Source organism: Clinocottus analis, unplaced genomic scaffold (assembly GCF_023055335.1).
Source record: "Clinocottus analis isolate CAN_PGR_092001 unplaced genomic scaffold, fCliAna1.0.p SCAF_11, whole genome shotgun sequence".
In the NCBI taxonomy this organism is placed as follows: domain Eukaryota; kingdom Metazoa; phylum Chordata; class Actinopteri; order Perciformes; family Cottidae; genus Clinocottus; species Clinocottus analis.
Window position 1 is genome coordinate 16,220,677 of NW_027175832.1, and position 23,007 is coordinate 16,243,683.

The following is a 23,007-nucleotide window of genomic DNA, read 5'->3' on the forward strand; positions in this document are numbered from 1 at the left end:
TATCCTCAGTGTGACAATGCAGGCTACACTCTGTCAACCTTAAAATAGATGAAACCCCATAGTCTCTCTGCCAGCAGCAAACTTGCGTGAGTGAAGAGCTTCTCTCTCTCTCTCTCTCTCTCTCTCTCTCTCTCTCTCTCTCTCTCTCTCTCTCTCTCTCCTCCCCTCCTCCCTCCTCCTCTCACTCTCTGAGCAAATGCAGGTGAATGATGAATATCTCCATTCACTAAAAATCTATATTTGTACACTCTGTGAGACAAATGCTTCCACAGATATTATGTTCAATATTACAGGTTTTCACCACATTTCACAGGCAAACTACAGTTATTTCTTACCTTGCATTGTAGGATATTACATTAAAAAAAAACAACTGATGATCAGTTTAAAAAATACAATACATTCAGGATTTCACTTAACATATTAAAAGCTAAAATTACTGGACTAAGGAAAGGAATAGTACCTTTCGGGCCCTTTCAAAAGAGTTATATTGATTATATATCATATTTAATGTATTACTGATAGCTGAAGCACATTTTAACTGCTACACCTCAGTTGTTTAGTTTAATCTATACAATATACATAAATAATGTTTTGTTTTTCAAATCTAATCTGTAGTTAGCTGTATACCAACAGTACAAAGAAGCTACACCCTCAAAATACTTCTTACCATTTCAAAGAGACAATTGCCTAGTGTGTGCTTTTACTTATAGTATATAACTCATATTTATACTATATAACCTGTGATGGACTGGCGACTTGTCCGGGGTGTACCCTGCCTTTGCCCACTGACAGCTGGGATCGGCTCCAGCGCCCCGCGACCCTAAACAGAATAAGCGGTTCGGATAATGAATGGATGAAAGTATGATTAGGAATGTGGGACTTGTCGTATTTTTTCACGCGGCTGTATTAGTACTTTCACTGAAATCAAAGATGTGAATACTTCTCCAACACTCTGAATATTGCGTGGCATTTGTTAACAAGGCAAAATCATCAACTGGGCAGAGCAGGTACCGGCCCGGGGTCCCAAAACCCAGAGGAGGCAGTGGCTAAAAGGACCTAAAAGGAGAAATGTGTCATGACAGGAAGGTTAGTGGTTCAAACCTCTGGAATGATGTTACCACCTCTGTTTGCAGTTTGCAGGTTGAAATGTGAAACAGGCCACAGTGCTAAAAAAAGACAAAATCCTTCCCTACAGAATAGGTTCCCAAGAACAAGAACACAGGATTCAACCTTCAGCTACCTCGGTGATTTATTGACAGGACCATTTTAGCTCATCTTAAGCTAACCTTGCAACAGGAGAAGACTATGATTGCGTTTCACTGTGTCAAACATCCCACTGGCTTCAAAAAAATAATGGAAAACAACCTCTGGTTATAAAGGTTATAGCACACTATCATCACTGTAGCATGAGACTTCCAATAACGCTAAAACATTGTGACCTGTTAAGAAACACAGGTCATGAACTTTGTAGTGAATCCTCTCATTGTTTTCATATGAGTTAGTTTTGTGTCTATTTGTGGTCAATATGTATCTCTTTGTCGTGATCTTGGCGTCTCTTTGTGGTTGTTTGGCATCTCTGGGTATTTCATGCAATTTTTCTCCGTTGTGAACTGAATATGTTTTGGATTCAGACTGTTCATTGGACAAAATGTGCAAAATGAACCACTCGCTTTGCTGTCACATACTATGTACTGTGTGTCGGTTCATATCGCCCAAGTATGTTTACATTTTGGTTCCCACCAGTTAGCCGTGCTAGAAGATGAACTTCATTTGGTTTGACAGCTCGGCTCAGTTTAGCATCTGCCTCCACAAAGTGTTGGCCTCACCTGACAGTGAAGTAAATGCAAAGTTTGTGGGCCAAAGATTTTTCTCTTCCACTTATCAGCATCCAAGATGTGCAGTCAGAAAAACTGTATGTCAAAGGATTTCAGACCATTTATTGTAACAGATATGTGCACTTGTTCATGTGGTTTGCGGTTTTGCACTCAAGGGAAGAATAATAAATCATACAAAAGCCCTGAAGCAATAAACTGCACACTACAAAACAGAACCCAGTAGACTGTATCACCCAGATACGGGACATATATAATGCAAAAAGAAAGAAATGCATTCACAATAGCTGTAAATAATAAGAAAATAGGGCAGTGCAGAGGCTCGATGATGCAGGGATGAATTCAGTGAAAGTATAGAGTTGTTGAACTCCTTCCAAGAAGTCAAAGAAGAATGTATTACTAGTTTTGAGCACGCAGATTTGGATAAATCTTGAATTGGTTGAACTACAGTGATGTCTTCACTTTGGTACAATGCAGAGGAAAAACACTGGTTGTCATTTTAAAGACAGTACAGACTAAGATATAAGATATCTATTTCTTTTACGTGGCGTTCTCATGGGTTCATCATGTTGCACATAAGACTCCTTGAATCAGTAGGATTAGCAAAGCCCATCTTTCTTACTCCTTATAGTTTTCTGCAGGATATAGTCTAACTTGGCACTCGACTCGTCTGCCCCCTGCAGGAAAAGAGATGGAAAACGATTTGGCTCCACAAGAAACATAAACACTTTAAATATCAAACATTTAGCCTGGTTTAATTTTTAAACATGCCGTCACAGAGGGCCATTGTCAAACCGGAAAGACGAAAGCAACATCACACAGTATTGTTCAAACTAATCCGCCTGAGCACACACGCTCTTTGGCTGGGGCTGGGTCGACAGACGCGCGACTGCCGTTCGCTTAGGATCATGGGACATGAAGTCTTTGGCTCAAACAGAGCATACCAACCTGAAGGTGCTACCCACGTTGTATTGACACCACGGATTGTTGCTTATTTTCAGGATTCCTTGACACTTTATTGTTTTCACGCGTGTTTCTGTGTTCTCGTGACTGTTTTTTTTTTCATTAAAAAAAAAATCACAATAAGGGAAATAATTGATGAGGTGGTGGAGACGCTGACGTGCCTCCTCCCCCTCTGACACGGAAAAATATAGGCTGTCCGCCAATGTCAGCCCTCTTTCCCTGTCGGATTACAGCCGAGGCAGCACGCTAAGGAACTGTTACCGAGCCATAAAACATCGAAAAAAGTGAGTGAGCAATTGCAGAAGACTCGTTATTGTACGACCGACCCGAATCATAAAAAAAAGTACCATTTGTTAGAACTCTCCAACGCCTTTTGAATCCAGAGTTATATTAGCGCCACGTGGTCAAATAAACTAGTCACAAGTTGCTGTGGCTGTCAAAAAAAAAACTTCTGCCTCCCAACTTCAGCTCGTGGAAGGGTAACAATGAAACGGATGCAACGCAACACTGATTTAATATCAATTTTTAATCTGCAATTTGCCTGATTTGTGACGAGTGTCGTGCACGAATTGCCCACTTCTTTCCGTGATTTTCTTTCTTAAATGACAAAGTATTTTTACCTCCCAGCCCCCATTTCCATGAACTTGAGTTCATATCTGAGTATTGTTCAACGTTTTATGAATAATTGGTGGTGGTTTTTCGATAAGGTTTTGTATTTTATGAACATTTCTCTCGTATTTCTGTCCATTCCAGTTAACGTTACCAAAAGGTGAGCGTTGGTGTTGCATCTTCCTTTCAGCTGGTTTTATTTGTTTGTTGCTTGTTTTTTTTGCTGCCATGTGGTTTGGTGAAAGTAATTTGTACTCACTTGCAAGTCTATTTAAGTACATCCAGTCTAACGCGTTAAAGTGTTTTTTTTTATTTTTTATTTTAAGTTTCTGAGTGTTCATTTAACTTCATGGTCACTTTGGAGGCTGAGGTTGTGATGCTGTTACACAGTATTTTACTAAAGCATTTTACTAAGATGTTTTTTCATCTACTGTTGCTTACATTGATACATGCAGACTTTGGCAGCATCTGATGGCCTCTATTAGCGATACATTTGTAAATGATCTCAATAGTTTGTCTGTAAAATGACCCCGGAGTAATATCAGATTGCCCACTTTGTCCAACCAACCATCAGTAATAAAAAAGAGAAATGACACATTTGCATATCGGAATTACATTTTTACATCCATGGAAATTGACTGCGGATTCTGCGCTTCGTACTTGTTTACAATAAGCAAAGATAAATATAAAAAAAGACATTAAAGAAAACGGAAGAAACAGAAAACAGTGGTCCAACAAGTGCAGATAGAGCAGGTGGAAGTGATTAATTGTTTAATTGATCATCAGACTGATGGCCAGCTGTTTTTGTGTCTGCTGGTTTTGGCTTAGAGGTTATTTATTGGAAGCATTTATCATGAAATTAAAGTGACCCAATATATTGTTACAGCTATGAATAAGAAAACATATTTCATGAACTCCTTTTTTAAGATTTACACAAGATAATTTAACAGCTAAAAACGGTAGCCTCCAAAATGACCTGATGAACTCTTCATAGCAGGTCCAGGCCTGCTTCTGCATTGGTTGACTCGAGTTGTACCTTACACACTATTATCAGCACGAATCGTGCTATAGATAATACATTGCATGTTTGCAAGTTGTTTTTTATGTGGTTAGGCTATTTTTTTTTAAATTGCATGTACGTAAATGTATAAAGTGTGTCTATATAAATTTGTGAGGTTTGGCTGCATGTTTGAAATGAAATGCTGCTGTAATAAACATTTGGATTGTCTTTTATGAAACTTTTATGATTCCCAATATAATTAAAACATGTGTTTGCTTTATTTAAATATTCCACAATAGGAAGCATACATTATCCGTCAGCATGCCAAAACAAAGGTGAGCCAGACCCGGTTGCACAGGTTGGGTATTTTTTATGTTTCAAAAGAAACTTATTTAATGCATAACCAGTGTTTCCTCATTTATTAGACACAGCTGCTGTGTATTTAAAGGGACCGCTGAGGTCTGATTTGGCCTCACGCCTCATTATCTTGGTGTTATTCACACCGCAGGTTTCTGATGAAGACTGCAATGCTTCTTAATCATAAAATCAGTATTTAAAAAGTAAATATTTGTACCTCCCATTTATTATATTTTAACTAAATATTGAGGAAACACTGCAAACACATCCTAACCCTAGTGTTGGCCATTTACACTTGTCATTTGTCACATTACATTTTGCAATGTTTGTTTTGGCTTTTCTGAAAGTCCAATGTGAGATTGATCAATGAACGGTTTCGACCTTTTGGGGCCTTATTCCATGATCCTAAAAGCAAACGCCATTGAGGCTTAAGCTCATTCTGAACTGAAAATAAGTACAACGTTGCCGATTGATCAATCCACGGTCTCTTTGCCCGCAAGACCACATTGGCATCACGCATCAGCTGTTTGAGCTTTCTTTGATGCATCTAACCAACCTATGCATCCAAGTTCCTTTTGTGACGCCAACTTCACACTGAACTAACGGCTTCAGCATCCACTTGGTGCTTCTTTTCTCTCATCCCGAACACAAAAGTGAGTAGAGAAGAGACCCCTTTTTCGATAGAGAAATGGATCAGTCTTGGCCGACCCGTCAGCAAGGAGAAGCCCCTCAACATGCTGTGCCAGTGGGGACCTTCAAGCAGGGCAATAATCCCGTCGTCAGCGGGGACAAAGTCCAGTTCGGGGGGGTGCGGCGGCGCGCACGTTTGTCGGAGAGCCACGGCTCTGGGGCCGAAGACGACTGGGGCGCCTCCATGGAAGCGTGCGGCTCCTATGGTCAAAGCCCCAACCGCTGGGGCGAGCCGGCCGAGAGCAACTACCAACGACGGCTAGCTTCTAGTGGCGACGGGCCGCAGTCCTCCTCTGCGAGGAGTCCGTACAGAGGCAGCAGGACCTTCCAGTCTCGACGCAGCCACGGTCAACAGCAGGATCCGAGTCACCCCGACACCACCGTGAAGGCCTCCGGTATCCCCCACCGTCGTTACAGTGGAGGCCGATATCGCACCTCCTCTGAGACCGAGCAGGGGGGCAAAGGCAGCAGGGGTCCGACCCACAGGAAGAGGGGCCTCTCTGAAACGGAAAGGAGGCCCAGATGGGACAAGTATGCCACCTCTCACACAGGGAATGGAAAAGACTTGATGTGTGTTTTGGGATTTCCTTTTTTTTTTTTTTTTTAATTTGTTGTCTGTCCTGCATTCCCATGTGGCCTTTTTTGGTTATGCTAACTTATTGTGTTTTGAGGTGTAGGTTTATGGATGGGGTTTAGTCAAGGCAACATTCATAAAGATTTTAAACACACAGGGGAAAAAAAAAACCTCATTTATTTAAATGAGATCAATCTATTGACACAGCACACACTTCTGCTTAACCGTACTCTACTTGTACCACAATGCAATTCAACATAATGTCAAGTGGCCAGTTGATTATTTGTAATGGGATTGCTGTATTTCTATTTATCTCATTCGGGCTTAACTATTGTCTTAAACTTGTAAAATCCTATCGGACAATATTATATAGGTTTTCTGACCAGCCTTTTAGTCTCCCCGGTACTTGCGCCTGCATCCATACAACCCTTTGCATTTTTCTGAACTTGTGTCACATTAAGTCTGAGCGCACAACGTGCCGACATGTACTGACGTGTAGTAAACTTGGTCTGTGTTTGATGATCACACAAAGAAGTGGACCTCCACTATCGCTACGGGGGGTAGTTGGCAGGCAGCGAGTCGACCAACCTTTTGTTCCATAATCCAGACTTTGCAGACGAGGCAACTGCTTCACTGAGGAATGTGTAGATGCCTTTCTAATTCAGTAACCCGTCAGCGAAAAGAGAGGGGAGGTGAAGCATGCGTGCAGTAATCTCTCCCCCATTTGTTTGTGTTGCTTTTTATTTTACAGAAACTGAAGCCTTTTGTTCTTTTAACGTGTGTACATGATTGAAACTGTCTGCTTTACGCTTGTTTTGCCTCTCCCTATTCCAGCCACAACCCTGTGTGTGGCTGTGCATGACGTAGCCTGTACTTTACGGTGTCCTGGTCAAGCGTCTGATTTAAGTCGTGTCCTGTTGCTCATTTCTTGTCACTGATCGTGTTGGCTTTATTGATTCAAGCACATCATCAGCGTTCAGTTGGGTCCTCTCTGCGTTGTCTCACTTCTCCTGAATTTCTGACTTCCCTGCTCAGTACCAAGATGAGTGGACTGCAGTGCCTCGCCACAGAGAACATCTGGTTCGACAAGCGGTGCTACGATGAGGCAGAGAAGTGCTTCTACGAGGGATCCAACGGACCTTCTTCACAGGTAAATAGCTTCTCGGCTTCTTTTGAAAGCCTGTTTTTTTGTTTTTTTTTTGCAGCCCAAGAGCAAAGCTGCTCTTTGTTTTTGTCACCAGGACCGTATTTACTTTACATCAATGCGATCATTACTAGAAATACATTTATAATAAGTAATGTTTTTTTTTTTAGACCAGCATTATTTCCAATCCTCTTGTCTCTCGCTGCCAGCTTTGGAAGTCTCCTTCGCCTCTTGCCTGACACCTCCCTCCTCAGCTCATGCTGCCCTGTCAGTCACCAGCAGGTTGAGCAATAGTTACATCATCGCCGGTACTCTGCAGCCCGGAGCAGCTGTGTGCATGACAGCTAAGCCACTCGATTTAGAAGTGGCACGTCCTAGTGAGAAGGGTCAGGTGGTTTGGCAGCTGTTTCAGCGTCTCAGGCTGTCCAGGGCAGCAAGGTGTCTCCACAGAAGCCTTTTGAAACAATGGAGATTAGACGGATCACTTCCAGGTCTTTAAAGACTTGTATCACCCAAAACACAGAAAGCCATTTGTACTCGCCTACGCCCTTTGTGATTTCAAGCGATGCAGACCGTTTCTGTATTACGTGATGAGTATTGAGATATGCAGCTCCACTGTTGAGATGAGTGAAGCAGCGTCCTGGTTTTTTAAGGGTAATCGACAGATTACATCAAGTTCTTATTTCACACAGCATATTTCCTGGGTGTAAAGCAGTTTCAATTGAAATGATTTACATTACAGTACAACATGTGCAATATTGACAGCTGAATGAGTTAGTCATCCTCCTTGGTGTCAAAATGTGTGTAACATTTGATATTTATTCATGAGGAACTTAATAAGCATGTCGCTCACATGTATTTGCTTTCAGTGTTTCAATTAGTCTTCATGACTGTTGGGTGTTTCGTCCATCCTGCTTTTGTCCGTGTTGCGTTCTCCTTTCTGTCTCTCATTGCTCCCGCTTCATGCTTTACCCACATACACCTGCAGGAGACAGAGGTTAATGCCATCCTGCAGGACATTGCTAATTCCCGACAGAATATCCTGCAGTGCCTAAACGAAGTGAGTACTGTCCTACGAATGAGCCACAGAAACACCCCCTGAAGTGGCAGGACTGTACTCGCTAAAGTTCGTGTGTCAGCCCTGAAAGAGGGGAATATGTTTTAAATAAGAAATTATGATTTAAAAATAGAGACACTAGGTCATAGGAGACATTTAAGCTTTTAGTTGCGGGACATGTTTAGCTCTTCGCATGCTGCAGAACTTATTCTCCCTTTTGTTTCTGCTTGCTTCTCCCATTGTCTTCATTGCAATTTGTCTGCCAGTTGTGTTTGTCTTTACATCAATGTCGTTTACTATGTGAGCAGTAAAAGTGTCATTTCTGCAAAAAACAAATCAGCTTTCTCTCATTAAATATTTTATTGTTACCTTTTTAAAGATAAGTCCACATGTTTTTCAGTGTCTGAAAACCAACACTAGTATGCGTCTGTGCACATTAAAATTATTTTGGTAGCTCCAACTGTTCCTCCTATCTATGCTGTATGTGGCAGCAATAAGGATGGACTTCCATATGAGGCTATTTGGACAATACCTACACAATTTGTATTAAGGCCTTTACACACGGGGAGAAATCAACTGAATATTTTGCATTAAAATGATTCATAACGGCAGCGATAAAAATTTGCAGTTGCCACCCTTTTTCAATACGTGGTTTCAGTGGATTTTCAGAGAACCAGCTAACGCGATCCTATTGACCCAGAGCAGCGTCTGGCAGCCGGAGGTTAATTGTTGTATGGCCGAAGCCACTGTAAGCTACCTCATTGTTTCCTTTAGTGACGTGTTCTGAATGGATTTGAATCCCTTCTAGTAAACCGTTACGCAGTAAACTGTATAAGTATAGGGCTTTTATTGTGAAAGGTACAAATTCACCCGTCTGTGCTGCCTTTTTGTCAAGGTTGAAATAGGTCAAGTTTGCCATCTCTGTTCGGCGCACTGGGCCTCTGTGTTGCTGTACACTTATGTGTATGTTTTGAACGTGTCTGTTCTGTACAACGTGATTGGTCGATGCTTGAATTCAAGGTGTGAAAATGGACATCCTTTCTTCAAAATATTATGCTGTTTTTCTTTGCTGTTTCTCAAAATCTGTGTCAAGGTACTCATGAAACAAAACTATGAAAAAATATGTATATTGAAGTGCAAATGAATTGCACACAAAAATGTCCCCAGTGTGTAATGGCCTTTACTTTTCGTGTCGACGTGGGAATTGCACTAGATTTTGTCCCCCTCATCCGACGTTGAAATTAGGGCTGCAACTAACGATTATTTTAATAATCGATTAATCGGTCAATTATTTTTTGATTAATCGGATAAAAAAATATTAATTTTAAAGCATTAATTTGCAACCTTTTATTACAACAGAACTAACAGTGCAAATTCACAGTGCAACAAATCTTAACGATAAAGAATTTATAAAAAATAAAGAACTACAAATCAGAAAACTTAACAGGAGTTGTCAGAACTTGTTCTCTACACTAACAGACATGCAGACACACCCTCATACACATGCAGACACACACTGCATGTGTGTGTGTGCATATCTGTCAGACTCACTCACTCACTTGCACACGCACACGCACGCACACACACACACACACTCACAGACATACACACGCACACTTACAAACACACACACACTCGCAGACGTACACACACAGAACTCAGAGAACAAGAGATGATATTCCAGAAGTAACCACTCAATGTATCAACGGATAACTTACGGACTGCACTTCACCTAAACAAACGTTAATTAGATAACGAACTACAAATCCCAGCAACACTTCTCTGCATGAAGCCACATTATATCAGACTGAAGCCACATTATATCAGACAGGTTTGCGTTCTACACATCAGAGGAGATATTTACGCGTTGCTTCTTTTGAAGCCTCCGTGGTATTTTAAAACAAATACGTTATTAACCCAACAGCGCGGCTCAAACACGGGGAATGAACGCCTAGCTAGCGAGCTAACGACAACGGTTAGCCTAGCTGTTAAGTTATTGTACACGCAACGCGACTCTTCAGCGACATACGAGAGGATACAGGGCTGCAGAAGCTCCTGGACCTCCTGTCTGCTGCACTGTTTTGTTTAATACTCAAACATCTTCGCGACTTGAGTGGCGTCATAATCGCGCGACACAACGAAGTGATGATGACATTTGTTGCCAACTGTTTTAATAATCGATTTTAGCGATTCGTTGTTGCAGCCCCAGTTGAAATAAAACAAATTTAAATTATCTTTTAAAGTCCACTTTTCGAAGTGTTTTTTTTTAGAAATGATCAAAGCAAAAAGAGCAACTGTAATATGTATAACTAAGTTACTATGCTAAACTGTTAAAGTTCTATAAACGTTTGATATTTCCCATTTTGGCACTAGTGAGTTTTTTTTCTCTCAGTCCTTCCAGTTAGTGACGGCTCTAAAGTTGTAGCATCCAACTTCCTACCTACAACCAGTACTTTGTCTTTTTGTCTTCGTGTTTTCCTCCCATTTGCGATCACCGTGTACGTCACCGGCTGCAGGCGAAAACGGCCATGCTGCAGCCCAAAGTGTCCCAGCAAAAACGGCGGCACCGAAACGTAAGACTTCCTTGTCCAGCTTTGCCGCTCAGGCCTGGGAACGCTGCATGACTGACACACGCAGCAGAGTGTGCTGGTTGTTTCTGCTGTTTCCGTCACAGATCACAGCACGAAGATGTCTCCTCATGAACTACCATGTTGCCATCTGCCATATTGGTTTTGGGCTTCATACTTTTAATCTTGACAATTTTGGTGGATTGTTGTGATCTTTATTGTCATTAGCTTTTAAAAAATAACTAATATTGACTAGTCTTTAAAGCTCAATTCTTCGATGCGATGACTGTTACCTTTCATGTAACATCTGAATTAAATTATTAATAATTAAATATATTCAAGGGAATAGTTTGACATTTTGGGAAATACTCTTGTTCGTATTGTTGAGGTGCTACATCAAAAGATGCACCTCAATTGATGAATTACTTTAAACCAAACAAATACCAAAAGTGGCACTTTTTTGTGTCATTGGTATCGCAAGAGAGCAAATAATGTCAAGCTGATCCCTTTTTTAAATTACTTTTGATTGCCCATTTATTAAGTTTGCCCGCATGCTGGTTTTTGTGAACATGAAATCATCTCTTTAATAGTGATTGTGGGAGTTAATTTTAACATCAGCATTGTGTGTGTATGTTTGTGTGAAGTGTATCCAGATCATTGTGTAATAGATTTTAACCTTGCATGTGTTTCTTTAAATATACATTTTTTTGTTTGCTTGCTTCTCTTCAGGTTGGGATTGTCTCTCTGCCCGGATGAGAGGGCATTTACTTTGTCACCGTTTGAGCCTCGACGGACGTGCAGCATGACACATGCTAATCCATTTGTGTTTATTCTTCCACAGTCGTCCTCAAATGCAGGAGGAGACCAGGAGCTGGTGTCTCGCATGAAGAGTCTGGAACTGGAGAACCACACTCTACACAAAGGTGTGTGTGTGTGTTTTTGAATGTCTTCCTGAGCTTATTGGTACTTTTACTGTATTAACACTTACTTTTTCGTATTGTGTGTTCTTGTTAGTGGTGGAGGAGATGAGAGCAGCTCTGCAGAAGCTGGAGACCAGAGTGGTGATGCTGGAAAAGAGCCCGGCGGCCGTCCCATGTGCTAAGGTAGATGACAGAACCTTTGTTCTTTTCTTTATAGGTACAATACATACTGCATATATATGTTCTCTGTATTAATTAAACAACTCTCTGAAAGACCCCAGACCTCCTTATGACTCTGGAAAAAAATGAAAATAAATGTATCATATCATCTACTTTATTATGAGTGTTGAGACTCAATTTGAGAAAAACATAGTACATTTAGTTTTTAGTTGTTTCAATTATCTGCTTTTTGTTTTATTTCCTGTCTTAATGTTTGATTAATTTTTTGTATTAAAGACTTTGCCCTTTTGCTATTTTCCTGCCCTGCACATATCTATTGATCCTCTATTATTGTATGTTTAAATTGTTTAAACAAATGGAGATAAAGAAAAATGAAGCCGGAAAAAGCCCTCCAGAAGAGAACACCCTTATAACAAATATTCCTGTCCTTTTCCATTGTTTTTACCAGGCTGCTCCAGTTCAACAGGTGAAGGTGGAAAATGGAGCTAGAGATGATGATGACGATGACGACGTTGACTTGTTTGGCAGCGATGACGACGATGAGGAGGCAGAACGCATCAAGCAGGAGCGCCTGGATGCCTATGCAGCCAAGAAGTCCAAGAAACCCACCCTCATTGCCAAGTCATCCATCCTGCTGGACGTTAAGCCTGTACGTGTCTTCCTAAACTGTATCATGTGGCTCTACATGCTCGGTGCATTGCTGTTGTGTTCTCTTATAGGGAACATACAGTTGTGGGGACTGTTACAAGTTACATTATCCTTTTTAATTTAGTAAATTCACTTTTTGAAAATATTTTAAATCATTCAGCCAAATTTAAACCAATGCCCAACAAAAATGATGTTAAACATGTACTGAAATTGGAAAGTATTCAACATATGTTGAGGTTTTGCTGCAACTTGTTGACTTAAGATTGTAAATGCTCTGGTTGAGCTAATGTTCTGTGTCTCCCACTCTGTCTTTCCTCAGTGGGACGATGAGACCGATATGGTGAAGCTGGAGGAGTGCGTGCGGACGGTGCAGATGGACGGGCTCCTGTGGGGAGCATCCAAACTGGTGCCAGTTGGCTACGGCATCAAGAAGCTGCAGATCAACTGCGTAGTCGAGGACGACAAAGTTGGCACCGACATCCTGGAGGAGGAGATCACCAAGTTTGAGGACTATGTAAGTAATGGACCACTTTCACGTAATCTGACAACTTTGGTTATTTTACTTTGAGTCGTACCTAGCCATGGAGAGCGCTTTGATTTTAAGACTTCAGTTTCCTGCCTCCACCACTCCATTATGGAGGTGAACCGAATGAAATGTGTGGCGCTTCCAGCATTAGAAAATTTGCAGTACAATTTATTTTAATTTCAGTATGCGGTGTTTATCTGGTTCAGGTGTGGAAAAGTGATATTTTGACTTCTCGATGCTGTGGGCGCTTCAGTAGAAGTCAAACTTTGCTACATTGTTTCCTTTACTGTCACAAGTCTTTGTCCAGCACATGTATACTTGTCAAAAGTTTAATATAAACTTATACATGTCCTGCGGACCAAATGTAGTTGGGAAAACTGGTTTAGTGAACATGACATTTAACTGAAGTGCACGCTGTATAATCCCAGACCTCACTGAACTGTTGTCAGTCCCTCAGAACATGAATCGTGTCCCAATGGAAAATGTTGAGTGTGTTTCGTGGACTTTCTAAAAGTGACAAAGGTTCAGCAGCAACATTCTGTCAATTTAAATGCATTAAGCCCCACCGAGGAAATTCCATTCTGCTGTATGTGGAGGCAAATAAATTAAAATGATCTGCATTGTTAAATAGGATAACTCAAAGAACAAAAATCTGCTTGTCTTAGACAATAAGATCGATACAACTCTGGTTGCAGCCAGATATTTAATTGGCAGCCGTTAGTTTAGCACAGATACTCAAAACGGCAAGAATAGCAGACAAAATCACCAGGGTTACGTGTCTTATTTCTTGGCTGAGTCACTGTACATAATCCTCTATAAAACATGTTTTATGTATTAAACAAACTAAATGTAGCATGTTCATGTATTGAACTTCTGAGATGCTGTTAGGCGTTAATGTATGTTGAATGAATTGTCTGTTTGAAATAACTTTGATGCATTAATATGCTGAAATGGATATAAACCTCCATTTATTTGACTTTTCTTCCTTTACAGATCCAGAGTGTGGATGTTGCTGCCTTCAATAAGATCTGAGCTCTGACATGTTGCTGCTCCTGGCTTGCCCAGTTATTAAAATGCAAAGTTGTGAGGACTAACCATTTTCTCAGTTTCATTATTAGTCTGTCAAACAAATATTTTAAATGCCATACTTGCACAGTTACTTGAGAACCGGAATGCAGATCTTTAGAGAGCACAGCCTCTTAAAATTATTTTTACTCAGTGCTGTTGAATGTTCCAGTGAGATGGAAACTATTTGGTTTTACGCACATTTTTCAGTCAAATATGCCGCCTCTCAAAATGTATGGTTGGTTGCCTGAAATGGTTAAGAAGCAAAAAAGATTCCAATGTTTTTCTAACCACATTGAGAAATTTGGAGCTTTGACAAACAACTCAATATTGTAAAGAATGTCATAGAAAAATCTATCATTTAAAAATGCCACCTTGAGTACATAAAAGCACAATATATAATGCCAAAAAGTCAGACTGATGCAGGAGACCTAAAAATGAATATTAAATTGCCATAAAGTTGCATACAAATCATATGGATAGTATTGTAGACCGTGTTTTACACAAATGCCATAGTATGTATATTATTTCTATGTCAAACATTTGCTTTGAATGTTGAGGAAATAATGAAAATGTTCAGTCTGAATCAAAACACTTTAATTGCTTTAATGTACAATGATTAAAAATTAACTTGTGATGCAATAAAATCATTACATAGCTTATTGAAGGCAGCAGCATCTATTAGCTGAACTGCTTTTGCGCACCAACAGTCTCAGTCAAACGATAATATTTTGAACCCCATAAAGTTGTTTAAACTGCTTATGGAGTGCACTCATATTCACATTTAAAGAGAGCACAGCCTCAAAGTAGAGCTCAAACCGACCCAAAATCCAGGGCATACAGGTTGGGTAAATGTAGTCTTGACTCTATGGAGTAGAACCATTGTATCAGAAATGTTATAGAAAGACAACACCCCTCCTCTGAAGTCCAGATACACTCCTATCCTGCTGCAGCAGGTAGCGCTGACTGTCACGCTCTCCTTGTTGTGCTGAAATGAACAGCCGGAGTATGAGCAGTCGAGGCTCCAGGATTTGGAGTTGTGTCCAAGCTTGCTGTCGCTCCCTCCTCCACTCCTGCCCATGTTTTTGTAGCAGACTCCGATGGAAACCCCTCCATTACCAGCCCACTCTACCTCCCAGTAGCAGCGCCCAGCCATCCCGGCTTTGCACAGCACTTGAGCCCAGCTGCTGAAGCGATGTGGGTGGTCCGGGTAGGGCATTGGCTCTTGACGCGTGGTCACCCCTCTTCGGCCATCGGAGAAGCTGAGATAAGGGTTGGCTGTGTTCGGGTCCAGGATTAAATCATTGTAATCTGGACACAGAAGGACATCGTCAAGTAGTCATTGGTTTCTTAATGATGCATGTTTTAGTTTGGGTTCAAAGAATTTGCACTCACATTGAAGAAAATCATCTCTCGTCTTTGGTTCCGAGTTGTATGATACTTCTGTGTCTTTTGCTGTTAGAGGGAATAACATGAAATGCAACAAAGGGACATTTCAGATCACCATTGTCCCACATAAGTGGCTCAAAGTTGTACTGATTCTGCCATTTGGATAAGCATTAATACTTCTGGTTAAATCAGTGAAAAAAATAATGTATGAAGCCTTTCTGAACAGGCTACCACTCTTCTCCGTAGTATTTTAGTTTAGACCCATTCTATTAACTGTAGCTAAACTAGATGGCTAGATTAAACTAAAATTGCCTCAAATGAGTTAAAATGCTGAGTAAGGTTAACTTTATTGTCCAAGCAGACTCCTTTTATGAACATTAAAGTGTTCAATCCATTCCTGATATTTATAAACCCTCTATACAGTAACAGTTGCTAAGCTGTTATTGGACAGGCTGTTTGAGGAAGGGGCTCAGTTATCCGTCAATGCAACCACAAAAAGGATCTCACATACCTTTAGTCTTTTCAGAAGTACTTTTATTGCTGGTTTCCTTCAATGAAATTACTAAAAAAAAAGGCAGACAAGCAAATAATGAGTTTTCACCATTCACAAAACAATCATGTTTATAAAAATGACATGTAAAGAGATAACGCACCTTTATCAGAGATCCTGTTGAATTCTCTTTCCAGGGTTTCATCCAGACTGTCTTTGAGATCAACCAGGGCTCCTCTCATAGTTTTATACATCATATATTGAAGTGTATCAGTGCTGGGCATCTCCACAGACTTTGCAGGGAAATGAAGAGACTTGCACTTCTGTGATGATGCAACACAACCAAATCAGGAAACGGTATTTGAATGCAAACGCAACAACCCTGACAAAACAAGATGGGTTCACTTCATGCAGTGTTTCCCCTAGGTTTTTTTAGTGCAGATATGTTTCAGCCATCGCATTAAATCACTATTAGTGGCTGCAGTGAGCTGCTGTTTCACACAATTAAAAAAAAAAAAAAAGATATTTTGTATCTATAATCTGAATTCCCAAATGTAGTACAGTAAAAAGTACAATACTTGCCATGGAGTGGAGTAAAAGTATTTTTAAAAAAAACTGAAAGTCAAAATACTCATTGAGTTACTGTACGTATTGTACTCAAGTAAACTGATGAATACATGGCTGAACAGACTTCCCCCCCACCCCTCCTCCCCTCCAACATCACTGGTCGAGTTATGTTCTATACCTGAAAGAAGTGGACGTGGTCCTCAGTACGAGAAATCTTCTCCAGCTCAGCATCAGCCCTTCTGAGCTCGACCATCTCCCTCTGGATCTTCTCCAGCAGCTCCTCCGCCTGACTGACAGCTGCTCTCTCCTGGACCCTCATCACCTCCTTCACCTCATTGCTTTGTTTCTCTATGGAGCGGATCAGCTTTGAGAAAACCCTCTCGCTCTCCTCCACTGCTGCTTCTGTGGAGTGCTGTAGAGGACGAAGGTTTTCCGTTAGTATTGTTGGCAGGATGCCAACTGCATATTTAAAGTTCCTATATTGAAGACTAACTCACCTTGATGTATCTGACAACATATTTAAGTTCCTTCTCTGCGTCCTTCAATTTCTGCACAGACTTCAAAGAGGCGTCCTGGAGTTTTTTCTAAGAGAATACAAAAGATGAGTGTCACAGTGCAGTCCCTCGGGCTGCTCAGTGCAATATTTTTTTTCTCTGTTGACTTTGAAGATGGAAAGTTTTGATTATAAAATCAAAGGATTGCACTGGAAGGCCTTTTGAGTAACGCAGGAGATATGTCTGCTGGACTAGGTCACATTGTTGAAGCCTTAATATTAAAGTGTATAAGACGTGTATCCGTTTGTAGGATTAGTTATTTACCCAACGATATTTTCTTATGCATCCAGGTCATAAGCCAGGAGTCATAATTCAGTCAAATCTGAACATACACATGACACAAATACGACAAATAACCCTGATGATGTAATATAAATATAACCCATGTCATCTTCTCAGCCTTGCCAAAACATACGCATTACAGCTCTACGAGAAAGGTAGATACATGGAGTACCTTTACAATTTAACTTAAAAATACTAAAGTTAAATCCTGTCAAAATAACATTACATTTCATTTAGCTGACGCTTTTAACCAATGGGACTTACAATAATTGCATTCAACCATGAGTACAAACTCAGAACAAGAATCAAGGTAAAATGTTCTTCAAGGAAGCCCAAGTACCGTACAAAGTGCCATTTAAAAAAGTTGCTTTTTTTTAACAATGCAAACATATAGTAGCATAGTTAGTCTCATTGTGCTCTAATCTGTTCTGGAACATGTGAACTTCCAAATATTTTAATGAATAATGAATTTGTTACGTAGAAAGAAGAAAATAAATCCCACCTGTTGTGTTGCTCTCTCATCCGCAACGGAGACTGCGTCATGGCCCTTGTGTCTCTCTTGAACACACTGGGAACACAAGACATGCTCGTCAGTGCGACAGTACAGCCGCAGTGACTTGTCGTGGTGTGGGCACAACTTCGGCTTCAGCGGTTCCACGGCTGGAACCAACTTGTGGGTCTTCTTCCCCCGAAAGCGGTCCTCGTGGACTCTCACGTGAGGCGCGCAGTAAGACTCCGAGCACACGAGGCAAGATTTTACAGCTTTGCTTCTTCTCACGGTGCAAACACTGCATTTTACCTCCTCTGGTTTGACCAAGTGTTGCGCTGCTGCCTGCAATCCAGACTGTTTAAACTTTTCCACCACTTCCGCGAGAACTGTGTTTCTACTCAGCAGCGGTCTCGGATTGAACACCTGCCTGCACTGCGGGCAGCTGTACTGGCCTTTCTGCTTGGGCCCGTTCCAGTAGTCTTCAATGCAGTCCAAGCAGTAGCTGTGTCCGCAGGGAATCGTCACCGGGTCTCTTAAAATCTCCAGGCACACCGAACAACTAAACTGGTCTTCTTCAATTGAAATAGTCGTTGCCGCCATTTCCGACACGAGCCGAACAGATACTGGAAACGACAAAGATGGGCGTGGCTGGCAGGTGTGCTGATGATGCTAATTACCGCTCCCAGTTCTCACCTACTGCACCCGGAAGTGTCCTATCCACAGCCAACAAACCAAAGCAACCGCCTCTCCCACGTAAACATTAGGAGAGTTTATACTAGATGTGCTGACCTGTAGTTGTTATCTGACACATTTTACACAAAAGCACTGCAGTGTGTTTGTGTGCGCAGTTAATTAACTGGTTATTCCACTTCTCCACCAGACAGACACCTGTTGCCCGTATCAGTTCACAGTATAATGAAATGTAAACCAGCCTCCATGCAAATAAACACCACCCTTGAGAGTCCAGTCTGTACATGTGGGTATTTTTTTTAATGTCAGCATTTCAGAAATCCCAATTTATATTATTACACATGTTTAAATGGAAATGATGGTTTTGTATTTTTTTGTTAAAATGTTATAAAAAGCATAACCGTGTAGGTGCATGTAAAATGTTGATTTTGATGTCCACTACAAGTCTATTTCCTCCTCGGGTGAGTGCGTCGCTGAAGGTGTCTCTGCCTGGATCCTGAGGAGAGTTTGGTGCCTGGGCAGACAGAATAAGAGTTAGTAGTCTGCAGCAGCTTGTGGCAACAAAGAAATTCACAAATCAAATTACAAATGTGTTCTTGGGCATGAACTGTAGTATACAGTAAACCAAATGATCTCCACCTCAATCATCTATAATTTGATAATAATGATGTTATTTTCTTAACAACGTAGCAGTAAAAATAGTCCACTGCTATAATAAATAATAATTCAAGTGAAAGATCTCAATACTTCTTCCTCCACTGCAGAATGTATGCTATTAAATGATACTTTTTTTTCCCTCATCACTTAAATGTTTTAGTTTTTTGTGTAAAATGGACTCTGCACACAGTTCAATGCTTAAATACCTGCACATTTTCACAAGAGCTTTATTTACCGAATGGTGAGAAGGCAAAGGTGGGCACGGGAGGGAGAAAAGGGTTGAGAGGGTTTATGGGACTTTGGTCAAGGCCAGGTCGAGGGATCACAGGACTTTGGTTGGGTTCAGCTGGAGGGATCACTGCAAGCACAAAGAGAACCAACACGGTTACTGCAAAGTCTCAGCTGTCCAAACTGTCAGAATCTGCAGCACTGTCATCCTTCCACTTCAGCAGATTCAGCAAACTCTACTATGTGCAAACATGTTGGGTCAGGGTTCAACATGTTTAATCTAACATTTTGTATGTTCTAATGTGAAAAATGTAAATATAAAGCAGTATGGGTGGTTTATGGAATGGAATTATTTACTAAGTGCTTGAATTTATTAATATTCATATCACATTTTTGTTACTACTAGTTGATAAATGCACCCCCGACTACCTTAAGTATAAGGGTGTTTTAACACCTGTGTGAAAAGCTGTAATTGGCTAAGAAGTCATCAAAATCCTATTCTTAAAAATGAGCAGGGGCAGTTTTATACTCACTTAGTGCTGCTTCCATTTGTACTGCTGGTTCGTCATCACTGAGCTGTGTTATGTCCAGCTGTTCAGCAGGATTTGGAGGACCTACAATCACTATATCTCTTACTGCAAAAGAGAGGAAATCACAGAGTTGAGAGAAATATTTGCATCGGATAAACACACTAACTTGATAAAAAAATAAATACAAAAAATTGCATCTACCTTTCTCGTAGATGCTGACAAATCCTTCCTGGCAGACCTCCTGCAACAGTCCTTTAAAATCTGCCACAGCTGTCATCACTGGGACAAAGGCGAGGTTGGGGTCAACAGTGACCGAAGGCATAGCTGACAGCACAGGTGGGGCATGGAGAGACTGACAACTCTAGATAACAAACAGACAAGGAGTGTTAATGTGCTGGAAGAAGTAGTCAGATGCTTTACTGGAAGCGCTTTAACACTACATGCCGTTCACAAACCATTCACACACAGGGAGGACAGCCTGTGGGGTCAATTTGGGGCTAAGTGGCCTCAAGGACATGGACCAGCGGAGCAGGGGAGCGAACCACCGATCCTCTGATAGTAGGATGGCCCTGCTCTACCACTGAGGCACAGTCGCAGTTTTTAACGCCACACTGTCAGCAAAATATACCTTTAGTATCAAAAGTATTTAATGGTATTTTAATTTGTATACTATACGATACACAACATTATTTTCCCGAGAACTACAATCACTCACTAAATCTCCAATTGTGCACTAAATAAGGCATCGCATTTTACAAACTGATCATGTGTTTTTCAGGCAAAATCCGAGTACAATATTGAAGTACTGTTACTTCACTATGGTACAGGACTTGAGTACATGTACTTATTTACTTCCCACCAGTGGTGGTATCAACTTAAAGCGTTAGTACCTGAAGGAAACGGACGTGGTCATCGGTCTGGGTGAGTTTATCCAATTCCGCCTCGTTCTTCTTCAGCTCGGCGATCTCCTTCTGGATCTTCTCGAGCAGCTGCTCCGCCCAACTGACGGCGGCCTTTTCCTGGGCGTTCATCAGCTCCCTCACCTCGAAACGCTTCAGCTCAATCGACCGTATCAGTTCGGTGAAGACGGTGTCGCTCTCCGCAGCTGCCACTCTAGCAGAACGCTGGAGGGAGACGCAAAGCACCACACGTCTGTCTCATCATGAAGGAGTGACTTATTGCATTTATATTTCAGACCAAGTAAGTTGGCACTTACAGAGAAAGAGAAGATGGCTTGTCTGATTTCCTGGGCTCCCTTTTCCCTTTGATGAATTCTCAGATGAGAGGTCTGCTTCATGTCGTCAAGCTGCCCCTGAGGAAGAAATGTTGTGAACACTTTCACACCATTTTTAATTTTGTAAAATAAGACCAAGATCTCATTTTCTATTGCAAATGTGTATATTCATGCAGTTTAAAATCCAATTTCAGATTTACGGAACCTTTCCTCTATTTGTGAAAACAGAAAAGACACTTAAAGGCTTTATTTAAAAGCCCTTGTTAAAAATTGTGAATCCTCTATTTTAATCAAATCTGAATAGAAGAGTTATGTTAGTTTTGAAGATATCCAAACGTTATAATGTTGGCATTTCAATGCAATTTATGTTTTGTTTATTATGGAAAAAGTGCCTTTTTGTTGTAAAGTGTGTGTTGTTGTGAGAGTGTTTCCATACTTCTATGAAAAGCCTAAATGTTAATGTTTTTTCCTGAGAAAGAGACCGTGATCCTAATGAAAGGTTTAAATTAGATTAGATGCATCTCTAAAAACAGAAACGAAGGAGTCTGCTCCTCACAGCTGTCACCCCACGTGGATCACATCAGACCAGGTCCAACTGTATCACTGGGTCGTCACTGATCAGTAGCCTCGTCTTGAATCAATCAGTTGATTCGATTAAAACTGTTTACCTGCTTGTGTTGTATCTCGGCCTCGGCCAGCACCGTGTCGTGGCCCTTGTGCTCGTCCGTCAGACACAGATAACAGATGCACTGCTTGTCGGTGCGGCAGTACACCTCCAGCAGCTTGTCGTGTCGGCCACAGATCGTCTCTTGGAACTTTTTGGAGGCCGACACCAGCTTGTGTTTCTTGAAAGCTGCCGACTCGTAGTGGGGCTGCAGGTGGACCTCGCAGTAGGAGGCCAGACACACGAGACACGACTTCACAGCTTTGTTTTTCCTCCCGGCGCACACGTCGCACTCCACGTCGTCGGCCTCGGCGAAACTTGGATTCACAGGCGGCGTCTTGGTCGTCGTGGTGGCCTCTTGGAGTCCAGTCTTTTTGAATTTATCCACCACGTCGGCCAGCATGGTGTTCCTGGCGAGCACCGGCCTCGGGTTGAAGCTGTGCCGACACTGCGGGCAGACGAAGACCCCAAGGTAGTCGTCCTGGTCCCAGTAGTTCTGGATACAGTGTAAGCAGTAGCTGTGGCCGCACGGGATGCTCACGGGGTCCCTCAGCACGTCCAGACACACCGAACAGTTAAACTGGTCCCGGTCCAGGACGAGTCCGGCTTGAGCCATCGCAGAAGATCGTTGGATTCAGTGTCGAAAATGACCGAAAACACAGAGAACTAACTGACAAACAGCTGCTGTATTGTTTACAGGAAGTGACATCAGGGGAGGCGTGGTCGGAGAAGCATTACCGGAAACGGCAGGAGGGCATTTAATTTTTAAAAACGCTTATTTTCAGAATAAAATGTTATTTAAATGTCATTCATTAAATGTTTTATATTGAATGATTTAATATTAAACATATGTGTAACAGTGTTATAAAAGTGTCTTATTTCAAGCCTATTCAATACTATACTTAAATACAATTTGAAGGTATATGTACTTTACTAGAGGTTACTTACTAAGGGTTACTTCCATGTTCTGCTACTTGACTCAAGAGTGGCAAATGTTGTATTTTTAGATTTTCAATACATAATCCAATCAGCAAATACAGAGTGTATTATCAACTCTACCAGCACAATATTAAAGTGTTTACTAAAAAAACTACATCCTA

At 41.2% G+C, this 23,007-nt stretch overlaps 3 protein-coding genes across 9 annotated transcripts; 1 reads left to right on the top strand and 2 right to left on the bottom strand.

The window, feature by feature from the left end:
* The first annotated feature begins 2,991 nt into the window (after positions 1–2,991).
* Positions 2,992–14,161, top strand: eef1da (eukaryotic translation elongation factor 1 delta a (guanine nucleotide exchange protein)). 7 transcript variants are annotated; one of them, XM_068571117.1, is made up of 10 exons: positions 2,992–3,079; positions 3,549–3,564; positions 4,704–4,739; positions 7,061–7,175; positions 10,743–10,799; positions 11,635–11,716; positions 11,808–11,896; positions 12,342–12,542; positions 12,861–13,055; positions 14,061–14,161. In XM_068571117.1, exons 3-10 carry the CDS (start codon positions 4,726–4,728, stop codon positions 14,097–14,099), a joined length of 792 nt encoding a protein of 263 aa, XP_068427218.1. In that variant the 5' UTR covers positions 2,992–3,079; positions 3,549–3,564; positions 4,704–4,725; the 3' UTR covers positions 14,100–14,161. The 7 variants fall into 7 exon arrangements, with proteins under 7 accessions (XP_068427218.1, XP_068427220.1, XP_068427222.1 ...); XM_068571118.1 differs by lacking the exon at positions 3,549–3,564 and having other exon boundaries at positions 3,028–3,079; XM_068571119.1 differs by lacking the exons at positions 3,549–3,564; positions 4,704–4,739 and having other exon boundaries at positions 3,001–3,079.
* A 681-nt stretch (positions 14,162–14,842) lies between these two features.
* LOC137803988 (E3 ubiquitin/ISG15 ligase TRIM25-like) lies at positions 14,843–18,504 on the bottom strand. Its single transcript, XM_068602906.1, has 7 exons — positions 17,917–18,504; positions 17,076–17,162; positions 16,757–16,990; positions 16,175–16,334; positions 16,033–16,083; positions 15,528–15,587; positions 14,843–15,443 (listed from the first exon to the last, which is right to left on the bottom strand). Exons 1-7 carry the CDS (start codon positions 18,502–18,504, stop codon positions 14,917–14,919), a joined length of 1,707 nt encoding a protein of 568 aa, XP_068459007.1. The 3' UTR covers positions 14,843–14,916.
* A 367-nt stretch (positions 18,505–18,871) lies between these two features.
* On the bottom strand, positions 18,872–22,592 carry ftr67 (finTRIM family, member 67). The gene is made up of 7 exons (XM_068602918.1): positions 21,912–22,592; positions 21,226–21,321; positions 20,900–21,133; positions 20,211–20,370; positions 20,013–20,114; positions 19,487–19,609; positions 18,872–19,108 (listed from the first exon to the last, which is right to left on the bottom strand). The coding sequence occupies exons 1-7, from the start codon at positions 22,521–22,523 to the stop codon at positions 19,041–19,043; spliced, it is 1,395 nt and encodes a 464-aa protein (XP_068459019.1). The 5' UTR covers positions 22,524–22,592; the 3' UTR covers positions 18,872–19,040.
* Between the last annotated feature and the right edge of the window lie 415 nt (positions 22,593–23,007).